The sequence below is a fragment of the Odocoileus virginianus genome, chromosome 12, assembly GCF_023699985.2.
Source record: "Odocoileus virginianus isolate 20LAN1187 ecotype Illinois chromosome 12, Ovbor_1.2, whole genome shotgun sequence".
Classification (NCBI taxonomy): domain Eukaryota; kingdom Metazoa; phylum Chordata; class Mammalia; order Artiodactyla; family Cervidae; genus Odocoileus; species Odocoileus virginianus.
This window is the reverse complement of record NC_069685.1, coordinates 51,816,513-51,837,065: the sequence shown is the minus strand read 5'-3', so window position 1 is coordinate 51,837,065 and position 20,553 is coordinate 51,816,513. Positions and strand designations below refer to the sequence as shown.

The 20,553-nt window shown below is 41.0% G+C and overlaps 1 protein-coding gene and 1 pseudogene across 10 annotated transcripts in view; both read right to left on the bottom strand.

Annotated features, from left to right (window-relative positions):
- Positions 1-20,553, bottom strand: part of CIT (citron rho-interacting serine/threonine kinase) — a 176,387-nt gene that overhangs the window by 113,875 nt on the left and 41,959 nt on the right. For all 10 annotated transcript variants that reach the window (XM_070475252.1, XM_070475253.1, XM_070475254.1 and 7 more), the window contains 2 exons: positions 15,435-15,638; positions 13,821-13,974 (listed from right to left, as the gene is read on the bottom strand). In XM_070475252.1, coding sequence (XP_070331353.1) covers positions 13,821-13,974; positions 15,435-15,638 — 358 coding nt within the window. The remainder of the gene's footprint in view (positions 1-13,820; positions 13,975-15,434; positions 15,639-20,553) is intronic.
- LOC139037917 (U2 spliceosomal RNA) lies at positions 1,060-1,170 on the bottom strand (annotated as a pseudogene).

Here is a 20,553-nt window from a genome sequence, read left to right as displayed (position 1 = left end):
CAGCTGTCTTCTACTTCGTTAAAATCTGAGGCACCAGTGTGATCGTATTTATCTTCATGTTGAAGACAGAACTGCAAGATAAGTGAAGAGGAGGCTATTTGTGTCATTCAGAGGTCAAGATGAGGCTGTGAAAAGCGGAGAGTGCGTAAACAGAGTGATGGTCACCATGTATTGCCAAAGTGGGTACAGTGAATTTTGTGTGTTCCTGCAGGAGTGTGTCATGGAGGTGATTGTTTCTGTAGGGTTAGTTAAAAGGTGTCTTCACAGGCTGGAGTGGAGATGAGTGCTTCTTTAGAAAAGCCAGGGAACAGTAGCCCAAGAAAGCTGTGGGTAATGAAGCTAGGAAGTAAATACAAGTAAAATTCTGGCTGGACCTTGAAGGGGGGAAAATCCTGGATTGGATTGACAGAAGAGATTATTAGAAAAGAGTTTGAGAGTGCTGGGCTGGTGTCAGCACCTGAGACTGATATGATCGTTTTAACAGTGATGGTTGGTAGAGGTCGATGCTAGGAACCCCTAAAGGACAAGTCTACAATAGTTAACATGACAAATTCTACACTAAGGAAGTGATAACAGAAACAGAGAAGACACGGATTAACAGAAGGCATGGCAAAAATGTGACAACTAATGCAAGAGCAGAGATTTTTAAGAATATCAATGAGTGACTCTTACAAAGGGAACAACTCTAAGAGAAAAAGGCTGCAAAAGAAAGAAGAGCAAGATTTCCAGTATCAAAAATCTCATGGGAATGAACCAAGAGAATAAATTAGAGGACAGGTAAGAAGAGCTAGCTACTACATACATAACAGTAATTTAGCACATGAAAACATCTCCTGGAGCCTCAGGCAAGCCCCCTCACTGTCACCCCTCTGAGTAGAAAATGGTCAGATATAACTCGTCCAGATAGCACAACTGTATACAAAATGCAAAAAGAAGAAAAACTGGATCTAGCTTCCAATAGACTTGAGTAGATAAAGAATTATCTGACATGTTTGGTTCCCCAAACAGTTATAAAGAGACTTTTAGTAATGTTGACTTGGCTGGTGATCAGTTTTTACCATGGCGTCTTCAAAGAAAATGAATATGGAAGTTTTAGCATCACTGAAGTATGCTTTAATCTGCTAAGAACAGATACTACATTTGATCCTAGCCAAAAGGCCAAGAAGCGATGAAGTATGCTTTAATTGATCAGTCTCAAGGATGCTAGGGCTGGGCTGCCCACAGCTAAGCAGGTTTCCTCTCTGGGGGCAGATATAAGATCTCAATGGAGTTGTGCACTCTGAATCTCGCCTTTCTCAAGGGCCATGCTCCTATAGGCTGCTTACTATCAAGCAGCAACTTAGGTTTTCCCACAAGATTACACTTTTAGAGATGCCTTCTCTCAATTCTGGATCACACTTCAACTAGCCTTCTAACACGTCCCCCCTCCCTCTTGGTCTAGGTACATACAGAGCAACCCTGTGAAACACCTACATAGGATAGAAACACTCAAAGAGAATCTTTTCAGAGTGTAACTAGTCAAGACTATAATTCTCTGGGTGTGGATACATCCAGTTTGGGGCACAGATGGAGGCCCCCAGAACATACCTGAACAATAATTCATGGGTTTCCATTTCCTGGAACCTCCAAGCTCTAGACCCCAACAACTTTCCCTTCCAGCACCTTTCCCCTTGAATTACCTAGACCTAATGACACAGCCAATCAGATTCATTCTTTGCTGTCCTCAAGACCTCTGCAGTTATCTTTTCCTCCAACATTTGGAGGGGGGGAGAGTTCTCCAACATTTTTCATGATTTAATCATTTCATTTATTTAGTTTTGGCCATGCTGGGTCTTCATTGCTGCATGGGTTTTTCGCTAGTTGTGGCGAGCAGGGGCTACTCTCTGGTTGTGGTGTGCGGGCTTCTCATTGTGTGGCCTCTCTTGTTGCAGAGCACAGGCTCTAGAGTGTGTAGGCTTCAGTAACTGCAGCATGAGGGTCAAGTAGTTGTGGTTCCCAGGCTTTAGTTGCTCTGTGGCATGTGGGATCTTCCCAGACCAAGGGGTTGAACACATGTTTCCTGCATTGGCAGGCAAATTCTTTACCACTGAGCCACCAGAGAAGCCCTATTTTTAAATTTTTAATATCAAAATGTTCATATGTGCAGAAGTGGTACAGAGAAGTACAACGAACTCCTGCACACCTTCAAAAACGTACAATATTATGATTTCATTTCACCTACTCTGGTCCCTATTTTATTTGCACATGTGCTGATTATTAAAAGCAAACCCCAGACATCATATGATTTTGAGACAGGCTGAAACCTGGGACCCTTTGCTGCAGTGCTTGCACCCAGACAAAAGTCTCAAGTAATAAAATACAAAGAAATTGTAAAGGACCACAAATAACTGCATGCATGCACAGTTGGAGCAAATTATGGACAAAAAGATACAAAAAGACCCCAAACCCAGCAGCCACTTCTGAAGAGCCAGGAACAAAAGCAGGGTACTGCACATGCAACTTGCACACACCACCACCAAAGAGGTGGGCAAACCACCTAAGCCACTCCTCCAGTCCAAACCCTGGTCACACCCCTTCCCTCACGCTATATAAGGAACCAGCTCACTTCCCATCACCCTCAGGGAGCAAGCAAGGGAACCGCTACTTGTTATCACTCCCTGCTGCAGGAGACCCTTGCCTGAATTTATTGTCTGGCCTCTTCATCAATTTCTGTTGATTGAGGAGGCCAAAAACACTGGTTGGTAATAATTTCACCTATAATTACAGTAGCAAATATCCCTAACTCAGGGTATCTCAACTGTGACATTACTGACATCGAGATTGGTGAATGCTTTGTTGCAGGGGACTGACACATGATCATAGGGTGTTTAGCAGTGTCTCTGACCTCTACTCACTAGATGCCAATACCACCACAAGTTGTGACAACTGAAAATGCCTCCAGATATTGCTAAATGTTCCCTAGCGGGAGAAGCACGACTCTCTAACAGATGAGGACTTTAAAAAAAAACCATGACCATAATACCTTCATCACATCCAACAAAATTTACATTAACTCCTTAACATTATCTAATACCATGTTTGTGCTCAATTTTTTCCAGCTGTCCCCAAAGTATCTCTTTACATTTGGTTTGAATCAGGATCCAACCAAGGTTCACACACTGATTTGGTGGCTATGCCTCAATCTATAAACACTGACCTTTTTTTTTCTTTAATGGTATTTATTGGTTTAAGAAACTGAATCACAGGATCCGTAGAAATCTCACCATCTGGACTCGGTCGGTTGTACCCTTGTGACATCATTTGACATGTTTCTCTGTGCCCATTTTTCCTAGAAGTGTTGAAAAAGTGTTACTGCTCAGTTATATCTGACTCTCTGCAACCACATGGACTGTATCCTGCCAGGCTCCTCGGTCCATGGAATTATCCAGGCAAGAATACCGGAGTGGGTTGCCATTCCCTTCTCCAGGGAATCGTTCCAACCCAGGATCTAAGCCGGGTTTCCAGCATTACAGGCAGATTCTTTACCATCTAAGCCACCAGGGAAGCCACTTCCATTTCCTAGAAACTGGAAGTTAAATCCAGGGCCACATGCACCTCATACTCAGTTTCGCTTGGAGAGGATATTTCCCAGGATGTGTTGTCTACTTACTAGCCCATGACATTAAAGGGCACACAATGTTTGCTTATCTTTCTTTGTGTGATGTTAAGAATGATCCATGTAATCCAGTGAGATCAGCCTGGTCCCTCCCCATGACCTTCTCTCTCATCTTTCACTTCATGTCTCAGCAGTCATGGATGATCTTTGCCTAGAATCACTAATTCATTAAGAGTTGAAAAATGGTGTTTTTCTAAGTTCATCATTCCTTCTACATTTACTAGCACATCAGCAATTTGGTAAATCTGGAATACAGTTCAAACAGGAAGGCAGGATAAACGCTTGGTTCATTCTCTATGTGTGTGTTCAGTTGCTTGGTGGTGTCCAACTCCTTGTGACCTCATGGACTGTACCCTGCCAGGCTCCTCTGTCCACAGGATTTTCTAGGCAAGAATACTGGAGTGGGTTGCCATTTCCTACTCCAGGGAATCTTCCCAACCCAGGGATCAGACCTGAGTCTCTTGCGTCTCCTGCACTGGCAGGCGGATTCTTTACCACTGCGCCACCTGGGAAGCCCATCTTTCCCTACACTTAGCAACATTCTGAGTTGGGGTGAGAGGAGGGGTGTGCCTAAGCAACTGCCAGAAGTGACCAATGAGATTTCTTTTTTCAGTTGCCAGTATGAACTCATGATTGGATGTGTTTCAAACCACTGTAGTCTTTTTGATACTTATTATTATCCCATTTTAAGCCAGGAGAAGCCCATCTACCAGATATTCTTGTCAGAAAAGTCCGCTACTTTCCAGTTTATGGGGGATGGAAAAACACCACCCACCATCAGCCCTATGGAAGAAGCAAAGAGACAAATGTGTTCCTTTATTTTGGTTTCTGTGTGGCTATCAGTTCTTTGTGTGTATCCTTTGTAGTCAGAATTTTGAAGGACATCCCCAGGAACCAAAGAGTCGGTCATACTTCTTTTCTGAAGTGAAGACACTGAAAATTATTTCCAAACCCTCAGACATCATGAGCCACCTGGACCTCCTACTCTGTGTCCTTCAGTTCTGATCTCTTTTGACTCCTGCCAACCGCCCTCTTTAGTGCTATCTGAACTTTGCCCTTGGAAAATGAGCGTAAATGCAATTGCTGCGCTTCATAGAACTGACTGCAAAGTTGACTGATGAGTAGAGTCCCAGATGTTTAATATAATTTTGAATCTTTGGCGAAATCATTTCCATGTTTCCTGGAAAGTCTTCCAAGCAAGTAAGAAATTAAGAGTTCAGTACTCCAATTTACGGGCTCTCTAACAAATCTATTCCCCTTTTCTCATCTTCTCCCAGGAAAGGCATGAATTTGCCTCATTTAGAAATTACTTTCTGAAGTGAGATTCAGCACTGGAGCACTGGCTTACACTAAGAGGCACCATAAGAAGTGATCACAGGGAAATCCCCAGGGCCACCACATCACAAGGGGTCTCATTTTGGGGAACCCCATGTTGAAACTCCTCAGGACTCAGTACCAGAAAACTGAGTCTTCTCTGAACATATTCTGGATTTTTTTTTTCTCACAGGACTGAGCCTCTTAAAACTGTCCATATTCTCCATTTTAATTTGGCCACTAGGAGGCTAAGGATCCCAAATCCACCCCTGGCTGGCAATTTAACCAGAGCTTATTGGTTTTTACCATTAACCCTGCCTCTGTTTCCCTACTTTGATACTCACTTTATCCAGATTTCTCATTTATTTTTATCATTTTAGTATTGCAAGTATCTCTAAAGTAAGGCATCTCATTTATCTTGAAATCAAGTAGAATATTACATACATATTTTTAACATCTCTAGAGGTAGCTTCTAAATTCAAACTAGAGGGGGAAGACCCTATGACCTTAATCCATATGAGTTTAGCTTTTTCTTTTTTGGCCACAAAGAACGGTTTGCAGGATCTTAGTTTCTTGACCAGGGATTAAACACAGGACCCAACAGTGAAAGTAGAGTCCTAACCACTGGACGATCAGCAAATGCCCTGCATTAGCTCTTTTTAGCCTATTTTCTCCTACGAATAATTTATTCTTAAAAAAAAAAATCCCCAAGACATATAAATAATCACCTGTAAGAGCTACTGACCACATGTCTCAATCACTCCTTTTTGAAGTTTTAGCAGGTGTTGCCCATGTACTCCTAGTCTAGAAGGCTGAGTTCCTGCCATCACTATACCATCCCCTGCCCTTCTCCTCTCCTCTCCCTCATGCTGATCAGCTGAACACCCCCCAGCTCTCCTTCCTCATTTCCTCCAGCGCCTAAGTGACTGCATGGGTATCTAACAGGGAGACACACTTAAAGGCCAGCCAAGGCTAATGGAGAAACACACGGCTACTGTCCTCCACAAACTAGCTGAAAAAAACAAAATCTAGCCAGATACCTGCTTAAAATGATAGAAAACGCCAAACAAGCAAACCTTTAAAACACACACACACAAACACACACACAAACAGACAAGTTACTGAGATAATGTTATTCTAAAAGCAGAAAACCAAAATAAATAAATGAAATATTCATGTCAAAATCATAAGGGGTGTTCTTTTGAGAAGAGAGAACCGCTCATCAGAAATCAATGTCAGGACAGCTTGAATTCAAAGCATCAACACGGTGGGATTGTACAAAGACTACTACTTCATTTTTTTCAATGATGCAGGAAAACAGCCTGACAATAAAAATTCCTGAATTCTTAGGAGGCAGTACAACAATGCCGTTAAGAGTGCAGACTATACTGGTGTTTGTATTAGCATACAGAATATTATGGAAAGTTATACAAGAAACTGATAATAATGGTTCAACTTTAGAGAGAGGCACTGGGCATGGGGAGGGTAGGTGACTTTTTTTTTAATTGTTTAACCTTTTGCATTGCTTGAATTTTTTTTTTTTTATCATGGACTTTTTCAAATAAATTTTTAAAAAGTAAAGTGAATCTGGAGTCAAGGAAACCCAAGTTAGGCTCTTGTCACTGCCAACTACTAGTTCCATGACCTTTACCAAGAGGCTTTGTCTCTTCAGGCCTCAGTATTCTCATCTGTACTGTGGGACCAAACATAGTACCGGCCTCACAGAGATTTTAGGAGGACAATATGCACAGTGTGCCCTGCAGGGCCCCCAGGTACATAGTAGGTGCTCAATAAAGGGTCATAATACACACCTAAAAAGTGCTGAAAAAGGAAACAATCCATCCTTAACCAAAACTAAATACAGTTATGCCCATTATCCTGTAAATAACCTATAATGGAATACAATCTGCAAAATTACTGAATCACTGTGCTATACACCTGAAACCAACACAATAAAATGCAAACCAACTACACTTCAATTAAGAAAAAAAAGTAAATACAAGACAACAGTAATGCAGAGAGCGGTGGGGGGATGTAGAAGGCATACAAATGCCTTTATTACAACTATCTATTTGCCATCAGCAGGAAGAGATTAAGTTAAACCACCATCTTGAAAAATATGAAAGATATAAAGTCCATCTGAAAGAAAAGCTTTAAATTCCTCAAAAGCAGAGCCTAAAATCCTGCGTTTCGAAGCAGTTCCATCCGCCTGGGAAAGTTCTTAGCCAAAAAGCAGCCTCCCCTTACCCTCAGCCCAGAGGACAAAGCAAGGAGGACTGTGCCAAGATGAGCAAGAAACTAAGGCTGACAGATCTCATTTTCTCCTCTCGCAGAGCTTCACAGATGCTACACACAGGAATCTTATTTCTCAGGATCTTATTGAAGTGCAGTTTCTGACTCAGCAGGTCTGGGGTGGAGGGGAGTCTGAGCCTCTGCAACTCTAACAACCTCCCAGATGATGTTGGCGATGATGATGATGCTACTGGTCCATGGACCATACTCGACACAAGCAGGGTCCCCCTGACCTCAGGCTACGGTTCCACTGCCAGTTAGCAATGGCAGTCTTGAGTGACTCTATTTACTGTGATATTCTCTCCCCTGGTAACAATCTGACCAATCCTTCTAAAACAATGGTTCTCTACTGGGACACTTGTACTGCTCCCCCACCCCTCAACAAGGGACACTGGCAAATGTCTAGAGACGTGTTGGGTTATCAAAAGACACAGAGTCCTACTGGAATCTGCGGGTAAACACCAGGGGTGCTGCTAAACATTCTGCAATTCACGGAACAGTCCCCTAACAAATAATTATCTGCTCCTAAACATGAACAGTGCTGAGGCTGAGAAACCACATAACCTCAAATAAACAGAAAACATGAATCAAGTGCTCTCAATTCACCTGGAGACTACAAATCCTAATTTTAGAAGTGGGTCATCGATCCAACATGGTCCTTTCCGAGGCTAGATCTGAGGCAAGGGATAGGGCAGTGGTGGTAATAAGTTAGCAGAAACAACAGGATGCTCTATGTGGGCAAGGGGTCACCGGGTCACAGTCTACATTTTGTTTACATGTGGTTCAGTAAGCCAGTGGGTGACTTACTAAGCATTAAAAGCATTCTACCCTTTTTTTTTTTTGGCCACACCATGAAGCTTGTAGGTTCTTAGTTCCCCGACTAGGGACTGAACCCAGGTCCTCAGCAGTGAAAGCGCAGAGTCCTAACCACTGGACGGCCAGGAAATTCCCAAACTCTACCATTTTGAGGAATGGCAATTTAAACAGGACTATAGCTCTATTTAAGCAAGGGACCTATAATTTAGACTGTAAGTTCACTGAAGGCTGGGCTGTATCGAGATTTATTCATTCACAGAGCTACAGCACCTAATATAGCACACAGCACTCAAATATCATGATGAATCCTATAGACTCAAAACTACTACAAATTCCAAATGTGCTTGAACAGACACAGAGACTAAAGAGTGGTACTATTTGTCATCACCATAAACATCATTAATAACAACTATCATAAAGCATGCATGGTTTTGCAGAAAGTAGAAAGGGCTCTAGAATCACCTAGACTTCAACCCAAATCCAGACCCTCTCTCTCACTTGCTATATGATCTGGGACAAGTTACCACTGTGTCCATACCTGTAGAATGGGTACAATAATCCTTTTCTTTGAACTGTTTTAAAGTAACATAGTGTAATACATAGTTAAATACTTGGTAGTTGGCACAGAACAGTTGCTACTTAATCAGTATTTCCTATCAGACTACAGGACTGGAGTAAAATACCCAGTGAAGTCTCATGGTACTGATTTCTATACACAAAAACATGTAAGAATTTCACCCAAGGATAGGAAGTCTTAGAATACTTTTCCTTTAAACCAAAGGCCTTCATCCCTTAGGCTTATGGAGTAATCAAAGGATTGTACACCTGCAATTCTGTGATGGCCCTTAGGTGCCAGGTAGTGAATAATGATCAACAATGGAGACCCCTTTGTCAAGGGACTATCTCAGGGCTGATCAGCACTGGACCACCACTGAGTCACTACTGGATGGAAATGAAATGTACTTTCTGTGACAAATGCTAAGAACCTGGAAACTCAAAAGTAATTCTACAAGAACTGTGCCTTTCTGAGAAGAGTAAAATGAAGATGACTCAAAAGAAGAAGCCTGTGTCATAAGCAACAGATAAAAACAAGTTCTCTAGAGCATTAGCTATAGAGGTTCTAGGAAACGATCCAGAGTCAACACTCTCATTATGCATTTCTCACTGCTGAGACGTGGTGGGTTTGGACGAAAGGTGCAAGTGTGCTGGTTCTGTTTACATCACTATGTCTCTGGGGGAAGATATAAAAACATGTGAGGAGAAGGGCACACAGGACAGTACAACTCTGCCACTGACGGAGCAGGTGCCTGATGTCAGGAAAGGCAGGCATAACCCCAAAGGCATGAAAGAGGTGGACTGACTGGCTTCCACATTCCGGAAGCCCAGAAAATCAGGCAGAGGGCACAATCAGACTCCTGCCCAATACCAGAAACATCACTGAAATTGCACAGCCCAGGGCAGCTAGGATCCTTAAGAAGCCCAATACTGAAACTTGGAAAGTAGCCTTGAAATAAGCAGCAGCAGCTAGAAACTCAACTTTATATCTGACCATGTGCGGCGGGGAATGAAACATCAAGGTAGGAGGTGCACAGTGACCCATGAGTGTGGCAGAGCGCTCTTGACTTGCCAGGAGAACAAATATCCCTAAACTAGGTCAGATTCTTGGTTCGCACATTGTTGCCCACAGCAACTCCAAGGGGTAGGACCTAAATGCTCCAAACGACCAACTGCTCCATCTAACCTCAGGGGTCAAAGCCAGAGCATGTCCTAGTTTCTCCCAGTAACCACTCCCAATTCTGTCACTCATCCATTTGCCCAGACCCTTCTGAAACTGCATTTATATATCCTGCCTGGACCACCTCTTGGGCTAATGAGTTTTAGAAGATTATTACCTGCTGTGTTAAGCATTACTTCCTTTCCTTGGTTATAACAAGAAAAAGAAGAATTGAGGGTGAACTAGCAGAAAGGCTAATGTTTCTTTCATCAAAGGACAATCTCCTGTGTAGAAAGTGGAAATATTCAACAGCCTGGAACCACGAAGCATTTAAGCAGCAATCAGGAACTCAGGAAACCTAACTTCAAGTGCTTTGGTTGACGAAGAGTCACTCAATGTGTGTTTATGAAAAATGGGACTGGACAAAGGCATAATTTGTGTTAGAACCACCTAGTTAGAAAACAGCCCAAATGTCATGGAGTCCAGCAATGTTTTCAGTCACAAACCCTCAGTTGATTACAAATACACAGGGATCGAAGGTAGGTGAAAAACAGGAAAATCTGCTAGGAGATACCGCAATTAATACCACAGCTCTCTGCATAGACAGGGATGCCTGAGAACCACCAGGAAAAGGCCCTATCAATCCTCAGAGGACATGGAGATCCCACTCACTGGCTGAGCTACATTAAGTGCCTCAGCCAGGATAAAGTGTCATCAGCCACAAGCACTCTAATTGCAATATAGTGCCCTGGACGGATTCCTGGAACAGAAAAAGGAGCATGAGTGAGGAAGCCAGTGAAACTGGAGTAAGTCTGAAGTTTAATTAATTGTATAATCTTATTTTGACAAATGTGATGTTGTTATGTAGGATGCTATCATTAGGGGAAACTGGAAGAAGGGTATGTGGGAACTCTACTATCTTTGCAAATTTTCTATAAATGTGATATTATTCCAAAGTAAAAGGGCTGTTAAAATTACTAGAAGTTCCTTTAAGACAAATGTGTTTTATGACTCTTCAGAACCACTATGCTGGGAGTTAGAAAATAAAAACCATCAAGAGTTTCTGTCAGAATTTTAGAATCGGGATTCAGGGCAAAGAACATCAAAATACATCTCTCTGAAGAAGACATATTCCAATAACCAACAGGTGTATGAAAAGGTGCTCAGTATCACTAATCATCGGGGAAAGGCAAATCAGAACCACAATGAGCTATCACTTCATGCCTGTTCAATTGGCTATCATCAAAAAGATAAAGAGGTAATCAGCATTGGTGGGCATGTGGAGAAAAGGGACTCCTTGTACATGGTTGGTAGGAAGATAAACTGGTGCAGCCACTATGAAAACAGTATAAAGGATGCTCAAAAAAAATTAAAAATAGAAATTCCTTGTCATCCAGGAATCCCTCTTCTGGGTATACAGAAGAAAATAAAATCAGCACCTCAAAGAGTTATCTGTGCTCCCACATTCATGGCAGCATTATCCACAGGAGCCGAGATAACGGGAATAACCTAAGTGTCCATCAATGGACGAATGGATATTTAAATAGGTGTGAAGGAATATTGCTCAGTCTTTAAAAATAAAAAGAAGGAAATCCTGCCGTTTTCAACAACATGGATGAACCTGGAAGTCATGATGCAAAGGGAACTATGACAGGCACGAAAAGAAAAAAACTACATGATCTTACTCATATGTGGAATCTAAAAAAGTTGAATACACAGAAGCATGGAGTAGAAAAACGGTCACCAGAAGTGGGGAGTTGGGGGAAATGAGAACATGTACAAAGTTGGGAGTAATGTAGGATGAACAAGTCCCAGAGAGCTAATGTATTAATACAGTGTGATGATCATACTTAAGAATACTGTATTGAATACTGAAACTTCGTTAAGAGAGTAGATTGTAGATGTTCTCTGAAAGGAAGGAAGGGACAGAGAGACAGAAGGAAGAAAGGAAAGAAGAGGAAGAGGGAGGCAGGAAAGGAGGAAGGAAACTGTGAGGAGATGAATGTGTTAACTAGCTTGACTGTAGTAACCATTCCACTGTGTCTATGTAAATCAAATTTTTACACTGTATGTCTCACATATAAACAATTTTTATTTTTAAAAATATATTTAAGAAAAGAATCAGGATTCAGCTGGGTGAGAATTCTCTCATATGAACTCAGTATGGGAAAGTGAGAAACATGTTAAAGATGAGGAAAAACTAAGCAGATATTTATCAGGATATGGAAACATTACGTAGAGTCACAGAAGACACAGTGAGTCTCCTCACGTGAAGAGGAGGCAACAAGTTGCAAAGACGGTCAAGTGTGCAGTGACCCATCCCAGAATCATCTCATCCCAACGACAACCAGGACTTCCAACAAGACAGACCTTGTGAAGCACAGTAGGGGCCACGTGCTCTCCCAACACATATCCTCTCCGGGCACTGTGTAATTTACAGAATGGTACTTAGCCTCAGAAGCCCAACAAGCCTAAAACCTATAAACAGCCCGAGAAGAAAAGACTAGAACAAAATATGGGAATTCTAACACAATACCAAAACATCAGCAAGGTTTACCAGAATACAAAATAAAGTTACCTGGGTAATTAATCACCATTTGCTGACTTACATGGGTGGAGACAACTGGCAAAGACAAGAATAAGAAAATGAGCTGCTTATTTAAGAAGTGAAGTTGCTCAGTCGTGTCTGACTCTTTGCAACCCCATGGACTATAGCCTACCAGGTTCCTCCATCCATGGGATTTTCCAGGCAAGAATACTGGAGTGGGTTGCCATTTCCTTCTCCAGGAGATCTTCCCAACCCAGGGATTGAACCCGGTCTCCCGCATTGTAGGCAGACGCTTTATCATCTGAGCTACCAGGGAAGCTCTCTATTTAAGAAGACTGGAGATAAAAAAGGTAAGGCAAGAAAAGATTAAGTATTTGGGTGGCAATAAGAACCAACTGTATCAAATCTTTCCAAAAGCAAAAAAGAAAGACTGCACTGAAAATGTACTTCTGATTAAAAGCCCTGACTCATGGAGATTTGGGGGTTGATCCCTAAAAGACTTGAAAAATATAGTAACATGGCCACCAGAAGAAAAAAAAAGTTGCCACATAAGATCTACAGAAAATTCGCAGAGGGTTAGAGAAACCATAGAAATGGCTTTCAACTGGACAATAACGGCTCTTAACCCAACTCCTATATGTCAGCTAAAGGTTCAAGAGGTTACAGTTACAACACAGCTCCAACTAGAAGCCTGGTTTTGATACCTAGAAATGGATTCCATTTCCCTGCCTCCCCTCATCACCAAAAATCAGACATACACTCAACCAGGCCAATGGCTTTCCTACAGGCTCTGATCTGTGCTAATCACTGAGTCAGGTTATAGATCTCATTCAATCAACACATCCAAGCATAAAAAGGTTGAAAAAAAATGACCAATTTGTAAAACATCAAGCATTTTGGACTTGTAGATAATAAATCAGGTCTTTGTTCTTAATGAATTCAGTTTGCAGTAATTGATAACCAAGTGATATATGAATGAATCTATTCTGCATATGCATTATACGTGCTTGTGAGCAAAGACAAATATTTTAGAGGGAAACAAGCGAACACAGCAAGGCATTTATGGCTTTAGGGCAGGACTGGCCATTAGCAGAGCAATGCTGGCACTCTGCCTAATCTCTGAGTCTTTTTCCTAATCTTGTGAACAAAATAGCTAGGTCCACTCTTCCTCTGGGAAGAAATTCTGCCAAACCAAGTGACAACCTTCAGATTCCATCAATCTGTACCTCTAATGTACTGAGGGATAATACTCCAAAGGCCACATAAACAGAGTTTGATAAATGATCCAGTTCTCTGCAAACAATGTTAAAGTAGAAATATTACTCAAGACAGCTACATCATTCCTTTTTCCATTCCTATTGATAATTAAAACCCTTACTTATATAATTTATACCAGCTTCTGGGAGGCAGAATAATTTCAGATCACTTTTAAGTGTTTCTTAATCCCAACACCAGAACTGAAGGAATACAACTCTACTTACAGTTACGAATGTTACTCCAGTCGATTTTGGAGAAGAAAGGATGACAGCAAAGGCCTTCAAACTTCAGCCTCTCTTTCTGGCCACACAACAAACTCTGGATTAGATCAAGCAATTCACTGCTAACTTTGGGGTCATCTGGAAACTTCAAGAACCGCTATTTCAAAAAAAAATTTTAGATAATAAAATATTCCCTTAGCAAATCAGCTTCTCGTGTCTCAAAGTTAAAAAAGTAGTTCTCAAATAAATAAAATAAAAAAGTAGTTCTCATATATTCAAGTTTTTTTTTTTTTAAGAAGGAAGTTTTATGTCCTCTTAACTTTGGACCAAAGGCATGTTCCCACAGTAAATGTTCTCTTCACATAGGCCTAGCTCCCTTGCAAGGGTTCAATACCCTTCATGATTTGATCTCTGTACCCCCTTCCGTCTCACCTAGCTACACTCCCCGCCTCGCTCTTTGCCATCCAACAATGATGTGCTATTTAAAGCTGCCCAAACAAATCACTCTGCTTTCTCTGCCCAGAAGGCTACCCCAGTCCGAGCCCCTCCTTCCCTGCCTCTCCCACTCCATCACTCCCTCCTGCTGCTCCCCCTGTACTCTGTGTGTACTCTGCACATACACACTGTATTGTGATCTCCATGTGATAATGGAGAAAGAAGGCCAAGAGGGCCTTTCTCCTCGCCCATCACTGCAAACATGGTACCTAACAGTGCTGAGTACGAGTTACTCGTTACTGAATGAACGGTTGGAAATGAAGGAAACAGATGAGACTCAAGCATCATCTAAGGGGAGATTTTAACTCAGGAGAAGACACAAGAATAGCAAAAAATGTATGTATGAATTAAGCATACAAAAAGTATATTTTATATAGAAAAATATGTACAAAGCATCCCAGGAAGAAATTGGATACACAAAAATCTGTGAAATAAATTCTCTTTTTCCTTTTTATTGAAACTAAAACATGAATATTTATCATATCCTTAAGAAACAGGCTAATATAATGACAAATACAGTTTCTAGATGATAGCTTTAATTCTACTTTATGTGTCTATTAGTATTTCTATCCATGTCTCTGAATTTTAACCATATTTGACAGCTAGTGGCACTAAGAAACAGTGTAGCATATCAAGAGCACGTATTTCAAAGCTAGACTGCCTGTGCTGTTTTGGGCAAGTTATTTATCCACACTGTGCTTTGGTTTCCTCATCTGTAAAATGAAAATAACAAAAACAATATCATCATCTCACAGGACTGCCTGAGGATTAGCCAAATTAATGAACTATATTCCACAAATCCTGTGACTCCCATTTTACTCACATTTAACATCACTGTAATCAAAGCATTTTATAATCAATAAAATATACTGCATTAATTGGCAGCAGTTTTTCCTTTTTAATACCTAAAAAGATGGCATAGACTTAACAATTACTGGCACCTTAGAGTCAATATAATACAATTAATAAAGCATTTAGAATTCCTTTTGGCACAGAGTGCTATATAAAGTATTTGCTATTGTTATTATCCGGAACTTCTGGTTTATATTATAAATGTTCATTCGCACCATTTTAAAATGAAATTTCTCAATATTACCTCAGAATCTAATAAGGGCTCTTTACCTGGAAATTCATGATGTTATTGAAGGTTTTGGCTGAGGTTCCTTCAGTGAATGGGCATCTTCCATAAACCATCTCATAAGCAATAACTCCCACTGACCACCAGTCACAGTCTAGGCTATAGGCACCTTTTCCATCCCCATTCATCACAGTCAACACTTCAGGGGCCATGTAATCTGGAGTCCCAACCGGGAGTTTGGCATTTACCTGGAAACCCGCAAATAAAATGAACACAGCAAATTTTCAATTATCCTCAAATAGATTGCCAGCAGCCACAATTCAGACATAAGCTGATTTGCCTCTGATTACTATTCTCCCAGGCACTTGAACCTTCTGTCAAGTGGCACAGCATCAGGAAATGCAAATGAGTCACTCACTTAAAAAAAAAAAAAAAAGCACATAATGTAATCCAAAGGCAAAGGGGCCAGGATTGCCGATGATATACACTGTTTGGTTACACAAATGAGAGTTGGGTACATACCTGGAAAGGAAGATATCTTTCCTGATACTTCTTACTGATACAACAGAACTTCTCTTAGGGAAACAGTAAAATGATAATGTCTAAAGATGAATCTAAAAGATCAATCTACCCTTTATTGGAAAACTGGCAGCTTGCTGGCAAGACAATATTGTAAACATGTGTTCTATCTCAAGTTTAAATATTTGACATCAATATTCCTATTTGGCCCACCCACAAGGCAAGACATGATAAATAACTTCCGCCAGAGGTCAAATGTTATTAATGAGTTCATTTTCTTCACTCCCAACTCCTGCTCCTCTGATTCTCTTCCTACTGTTCAGAAACACAGAGCCCTCCAATCCTTGGTTCTCAAGCACATGACCTTGACAAAGAAATATCAGGGCAATGTAGCTTTGTCTCTTTATAAAGCTAAACACAATCCATTTAAGGAACTGTCCTTATTTCTTAGAATTTGTCCTGACTGGTTTAGTGTTTAAACATCCTTTGTTTCCAGAAATGATGCTGATGAAAAGGTATGTTTTCTACCCCTCACTCCCACTCCTTCCTAGGCACCCTAGTAAGCTGGCAACCTTTGGGTCTTCAAAACTGTCTTGAAGCTTTATTGAGCCATGAAATCTGAAGTCAAAAGATCACCTCTCTAACCTTCTTTCCTGTCGAAACAGAGAGGGCCTGATACTGATCACATACTGGGTTGACCAGCTGCCCAATAACCCTATATCTAAAAAGGATTCTCTCATATCAGTAGTTACAAGGTAAAAAGAACTCTCCCCCCATTAAAGGGTATTAAGTGCCACTATTTGAGCTAAGAGATTCTATAGGTGTGACCACACATCTTTAAGGCTGGGCTTTATATCAAGAAAATCAATTTGCTTTGCTTTGATTTGAATAGAGATTGAGAGGAAATCCAAGTTTAGAGAAGATGTTAGGAGTCTCCTTTACCCAGTGAAGAAGGCCAAGCTCTTCCAGCCTGAAACTTCAATCTTGCCCATTCCCAAAGACCCATTGTTAAAGAAAACAAATTCATTCTTCCTACTCCCTCTCTTTTACCCCTTCCCTCAGGCCCACCACAGGTTTGTTTCAAACCCTAAACCCAGAGAATAGTGTGATATTGTTGTTCTTGAACTATTCAGCCATTGGGCAACAGCACTTCCATTACAAACACATATTTAGGAAAACTAAAGGGTCACACCACCCAAGAAATTCACAGGCCTGTGCTGACAGACTAAAGTGAGGAGAAAGGAGAAAACATTTGGTCTAAAACAGGACAACTTAACCTTGAGGAACTGAAAGTAGCTTCAGTCAAAAGGTAACTTTGATGTCAGGAAGCCTGAGCCAAGACTTCTGTCTTTTAATGTGTGTGTAACAGAATGATCTCTGTTCGTTTCCAAGGCAAACCATTCAATATCACAGTAATCCAAGACTATCCCCGACCCAGTAACGCTGAAGAAGCTGAACAGTTCTATGAAGACCTACAAGACCTTCTAGAACTAACACCCCAAAAGATGTCCTTTTCATTACAGGGAACTGGAATGCAAAAGGAGGAAGTCAAGAAACACCTGGAGTAACAGGCAAACTTGGCCTTGGAGTACAGAATGAAGCAGGGCAAAGGCTAACAGAGTTCTGCCAAGAGAACGCACTGGTCATAGCAAACACCTTCTTCCAACAACACAAGAGAAGACTCTACACATGGACATCACCAGATGGTTGACATAGAAATCAGACTGATTTATATATTTTGCAGCAAAAGATGGAGAAGCTCTACACAGTCAGCAAAAACAAGACCGGGAGCTGACTGTGGCTCAGATCATGAACTCCTTATTGCTAAATTCAGATTTAAATTGAAGAAACTGAAGAAAACCACTAGACCATTCAGGTATGACCTAAATCAAATCCCTTATGACTATACAGTGGAAGTAAGAAATAGATTTAAGGGACTAGATCTGATAGACAAAGTGTCTGATGAATTATGGACGGAGATTCATGACATTGTACAGGAGACAAGAATCAAGACCATCTCCAAGACAAAGAAAGGCAAAAAAGCAAAATAGCTGTCTGAGGAGGCCTTACAAATAGCTGTGAAAAGAAGGGAAGTGAAAAGCAAAGGAGAAAAGGAAAGATATACCCATGTGAATGCAGAGTTCCAAAGAATAGCAAGGAGAGACAAGAAAGCCTTCCTCAGCAATCAATCCAAAGAAATAGAGGAAAACAATAGAATGGGAAAGACTAGAGATCTTTTCAAGAAAATTAGAGATTCCAAGGGAACATTTCATGCAAAGATGGGCTCAATAAAGGACAGAAATGGTAGGGACCTAACAGAAGTAGAAGATATTAAGAAGAGGTGGCAAGAATACACAGAAGAACTGTACAAAAAACATCTTCATGACCCAGATAATCACGATGGTGTGATCACTCACCTAGAGCCAGACATCCTGGAATGTGAAGTCAAGTGGGCCTTAGAAAGCATCACTACGAACAAAGCTAGTGGAGGTGATGAATTCCAGTTGAGGTATTTCAAATCCTAAAAGATGATGCTGTGAAAGTGCTGCACTCAATATGCCAGCAAATTTGGAAAACTCAGCAGTGGCCACAGGACTGGAAAAGGTAGTTTTCATTCCAATCCCAAAGAAAGGCAATGCCAAAGAATGATCAAACTACCGCACAATTGCACTCATCTCACACACTAGTAAAGTGATGCTCAAAATTCTCCAAGCCAGGCTTCAGCAATACATGAACCATGAACTTCCAGATATTCAAGCTGGATTTAGAAAAGGTAGAGGAACCAGAGATCAAATTGCCACCATCCGTTGGATCATCAAAAAAGCAAGAGAGTTCCAGGAAAACATCTACTTCTGCTTTACCGACTATGCCAAAGCCTTTGACTGTGTGGATCATGATAAACTGTGGAAAATTCTGAAAGAGATGGGAATACCAGACCACCTGACCTGCCTCTTAAGAAACCTGTATGCAGGTCAGGAAGCAACAGTTAGAACTGGACATGAAACAACAGACTGGTTCCAAATAGGAAAAGGAGTACATCAAGGCTGTATATCTTCACCCAGCTTATTTAACTTATATGCAGAGTACATCATGAGAAACGCTGGTCTGAAGGAAGCACAAGCTGGAATCAAGATTGCCAGGAGAAATATCAGTAATCTCAGATATGCAGATGACACTACCCTTATGGCAGAAAGTGAAGAAGAACTAAAGAGCCTCTTGATGAAAGTGAAAGAGGAGAGTGAAAAAGTTGGCTTAAAGCTCAACATTCAGAAAACTAAGATCATGGCATCTGGTCCCATCACTTCATGGCAGATAGATGGAGAAACAGTGGAAACAGTGACTGACTTTCTTTTTCTGGGCTCCAAAATCACTGCAGATGGTGATTGCAACCATGAAATTAAAAGACTCTTACTCATTGGAAGGAAAGTTATGACCAACCTAGACAGCATATTAAAAAGCAGAGACATTACTTTGTCAACAAAGGTCTGTCTAGTTAAGGCTATGGTTTTTCCAGTGGTCATGTATGGATGTGAGAGTTGGACTATAAAGAAAGCAGAGTGCCAAAGAATTGATGCTTTTGAACTGTGGTGTTAGAAAAGACTCTTGAGAGTCCCTTGGACTGCAAGGAGATCCAACCAGTCCATCCTAAAGGAGATCAGTCCTGGGTGTTCATTGGAAGGACTGATGCTGAAGCTGAAACTCCAACACTTTGGCATCGGATGTGAAGAACTGACTCATTTGAAAAGAACCTGATGCCGGGGAAGACTGAAGGTGGGAGGAAAAGGGGATGGACAGAGGATGAGATGGTTGGATGGCATCACCAACTTGATGGACATGAGTTTTAGTAAACTCTGGGAGTTGGTGACGGACAGGGAGGCCTGGCATGCTGTAGTCCATGGGGTCACAAAGAGTCAGATACGACTGAGTGACTGAACTGGAAATAACCAATTTTTTTTTAAGTACTATAAAAAATACATTAAAAAACAAGAGATGGAAAACTGTAACATCCTGGTTTGACTAGGTATTGGTAATTCCACTGTATCATTGATTACATGCTTACCCTTTATGCCTGATTATTCTGCAGAACCATTAAAACACAATCCTCAAACATTCATCATTTCTACATATCAGGGTTTATTTTGTCATCACATTGGATTGTTTGAGAATATTCAGTTCTCCTTGCTGACAGCTCCCAGGGCTTGGTCACTTGTTCACAAACAGAGTTGAAAGAAAGTTGACTGGGTCATGTTTATCAGCATGACCCATCAAGATGTATAAACTGTGAATGCCTCATTTTCAAACAAATGGTTAGAGTTATCAGAGAGCCAGATCACTCTACAACTGATTTCTGCTCCATAATAGGTAAGTGATTGTATACATTTTATGTCCAATAACTTTGCAAATTTCCAAAATTTTAAGAAAAATATTCCCTAGCTTGTTTTCTGTACATCTCCTACTATAGTAATTACCATTAACAAAGACTTTTAATGACAATTACTGGCATTTTCCTGATAGCTCAGTTGGTATAGAAGCCACTTGCAATGCAGGAGACCCTGGGTCGGAAGATCCCCTGGAGAAGGGAAAGGCTACCCACTCTAGTATCCTGGACTGGAGAATTCCAAGGACTGTATAGTCCATGGGGTC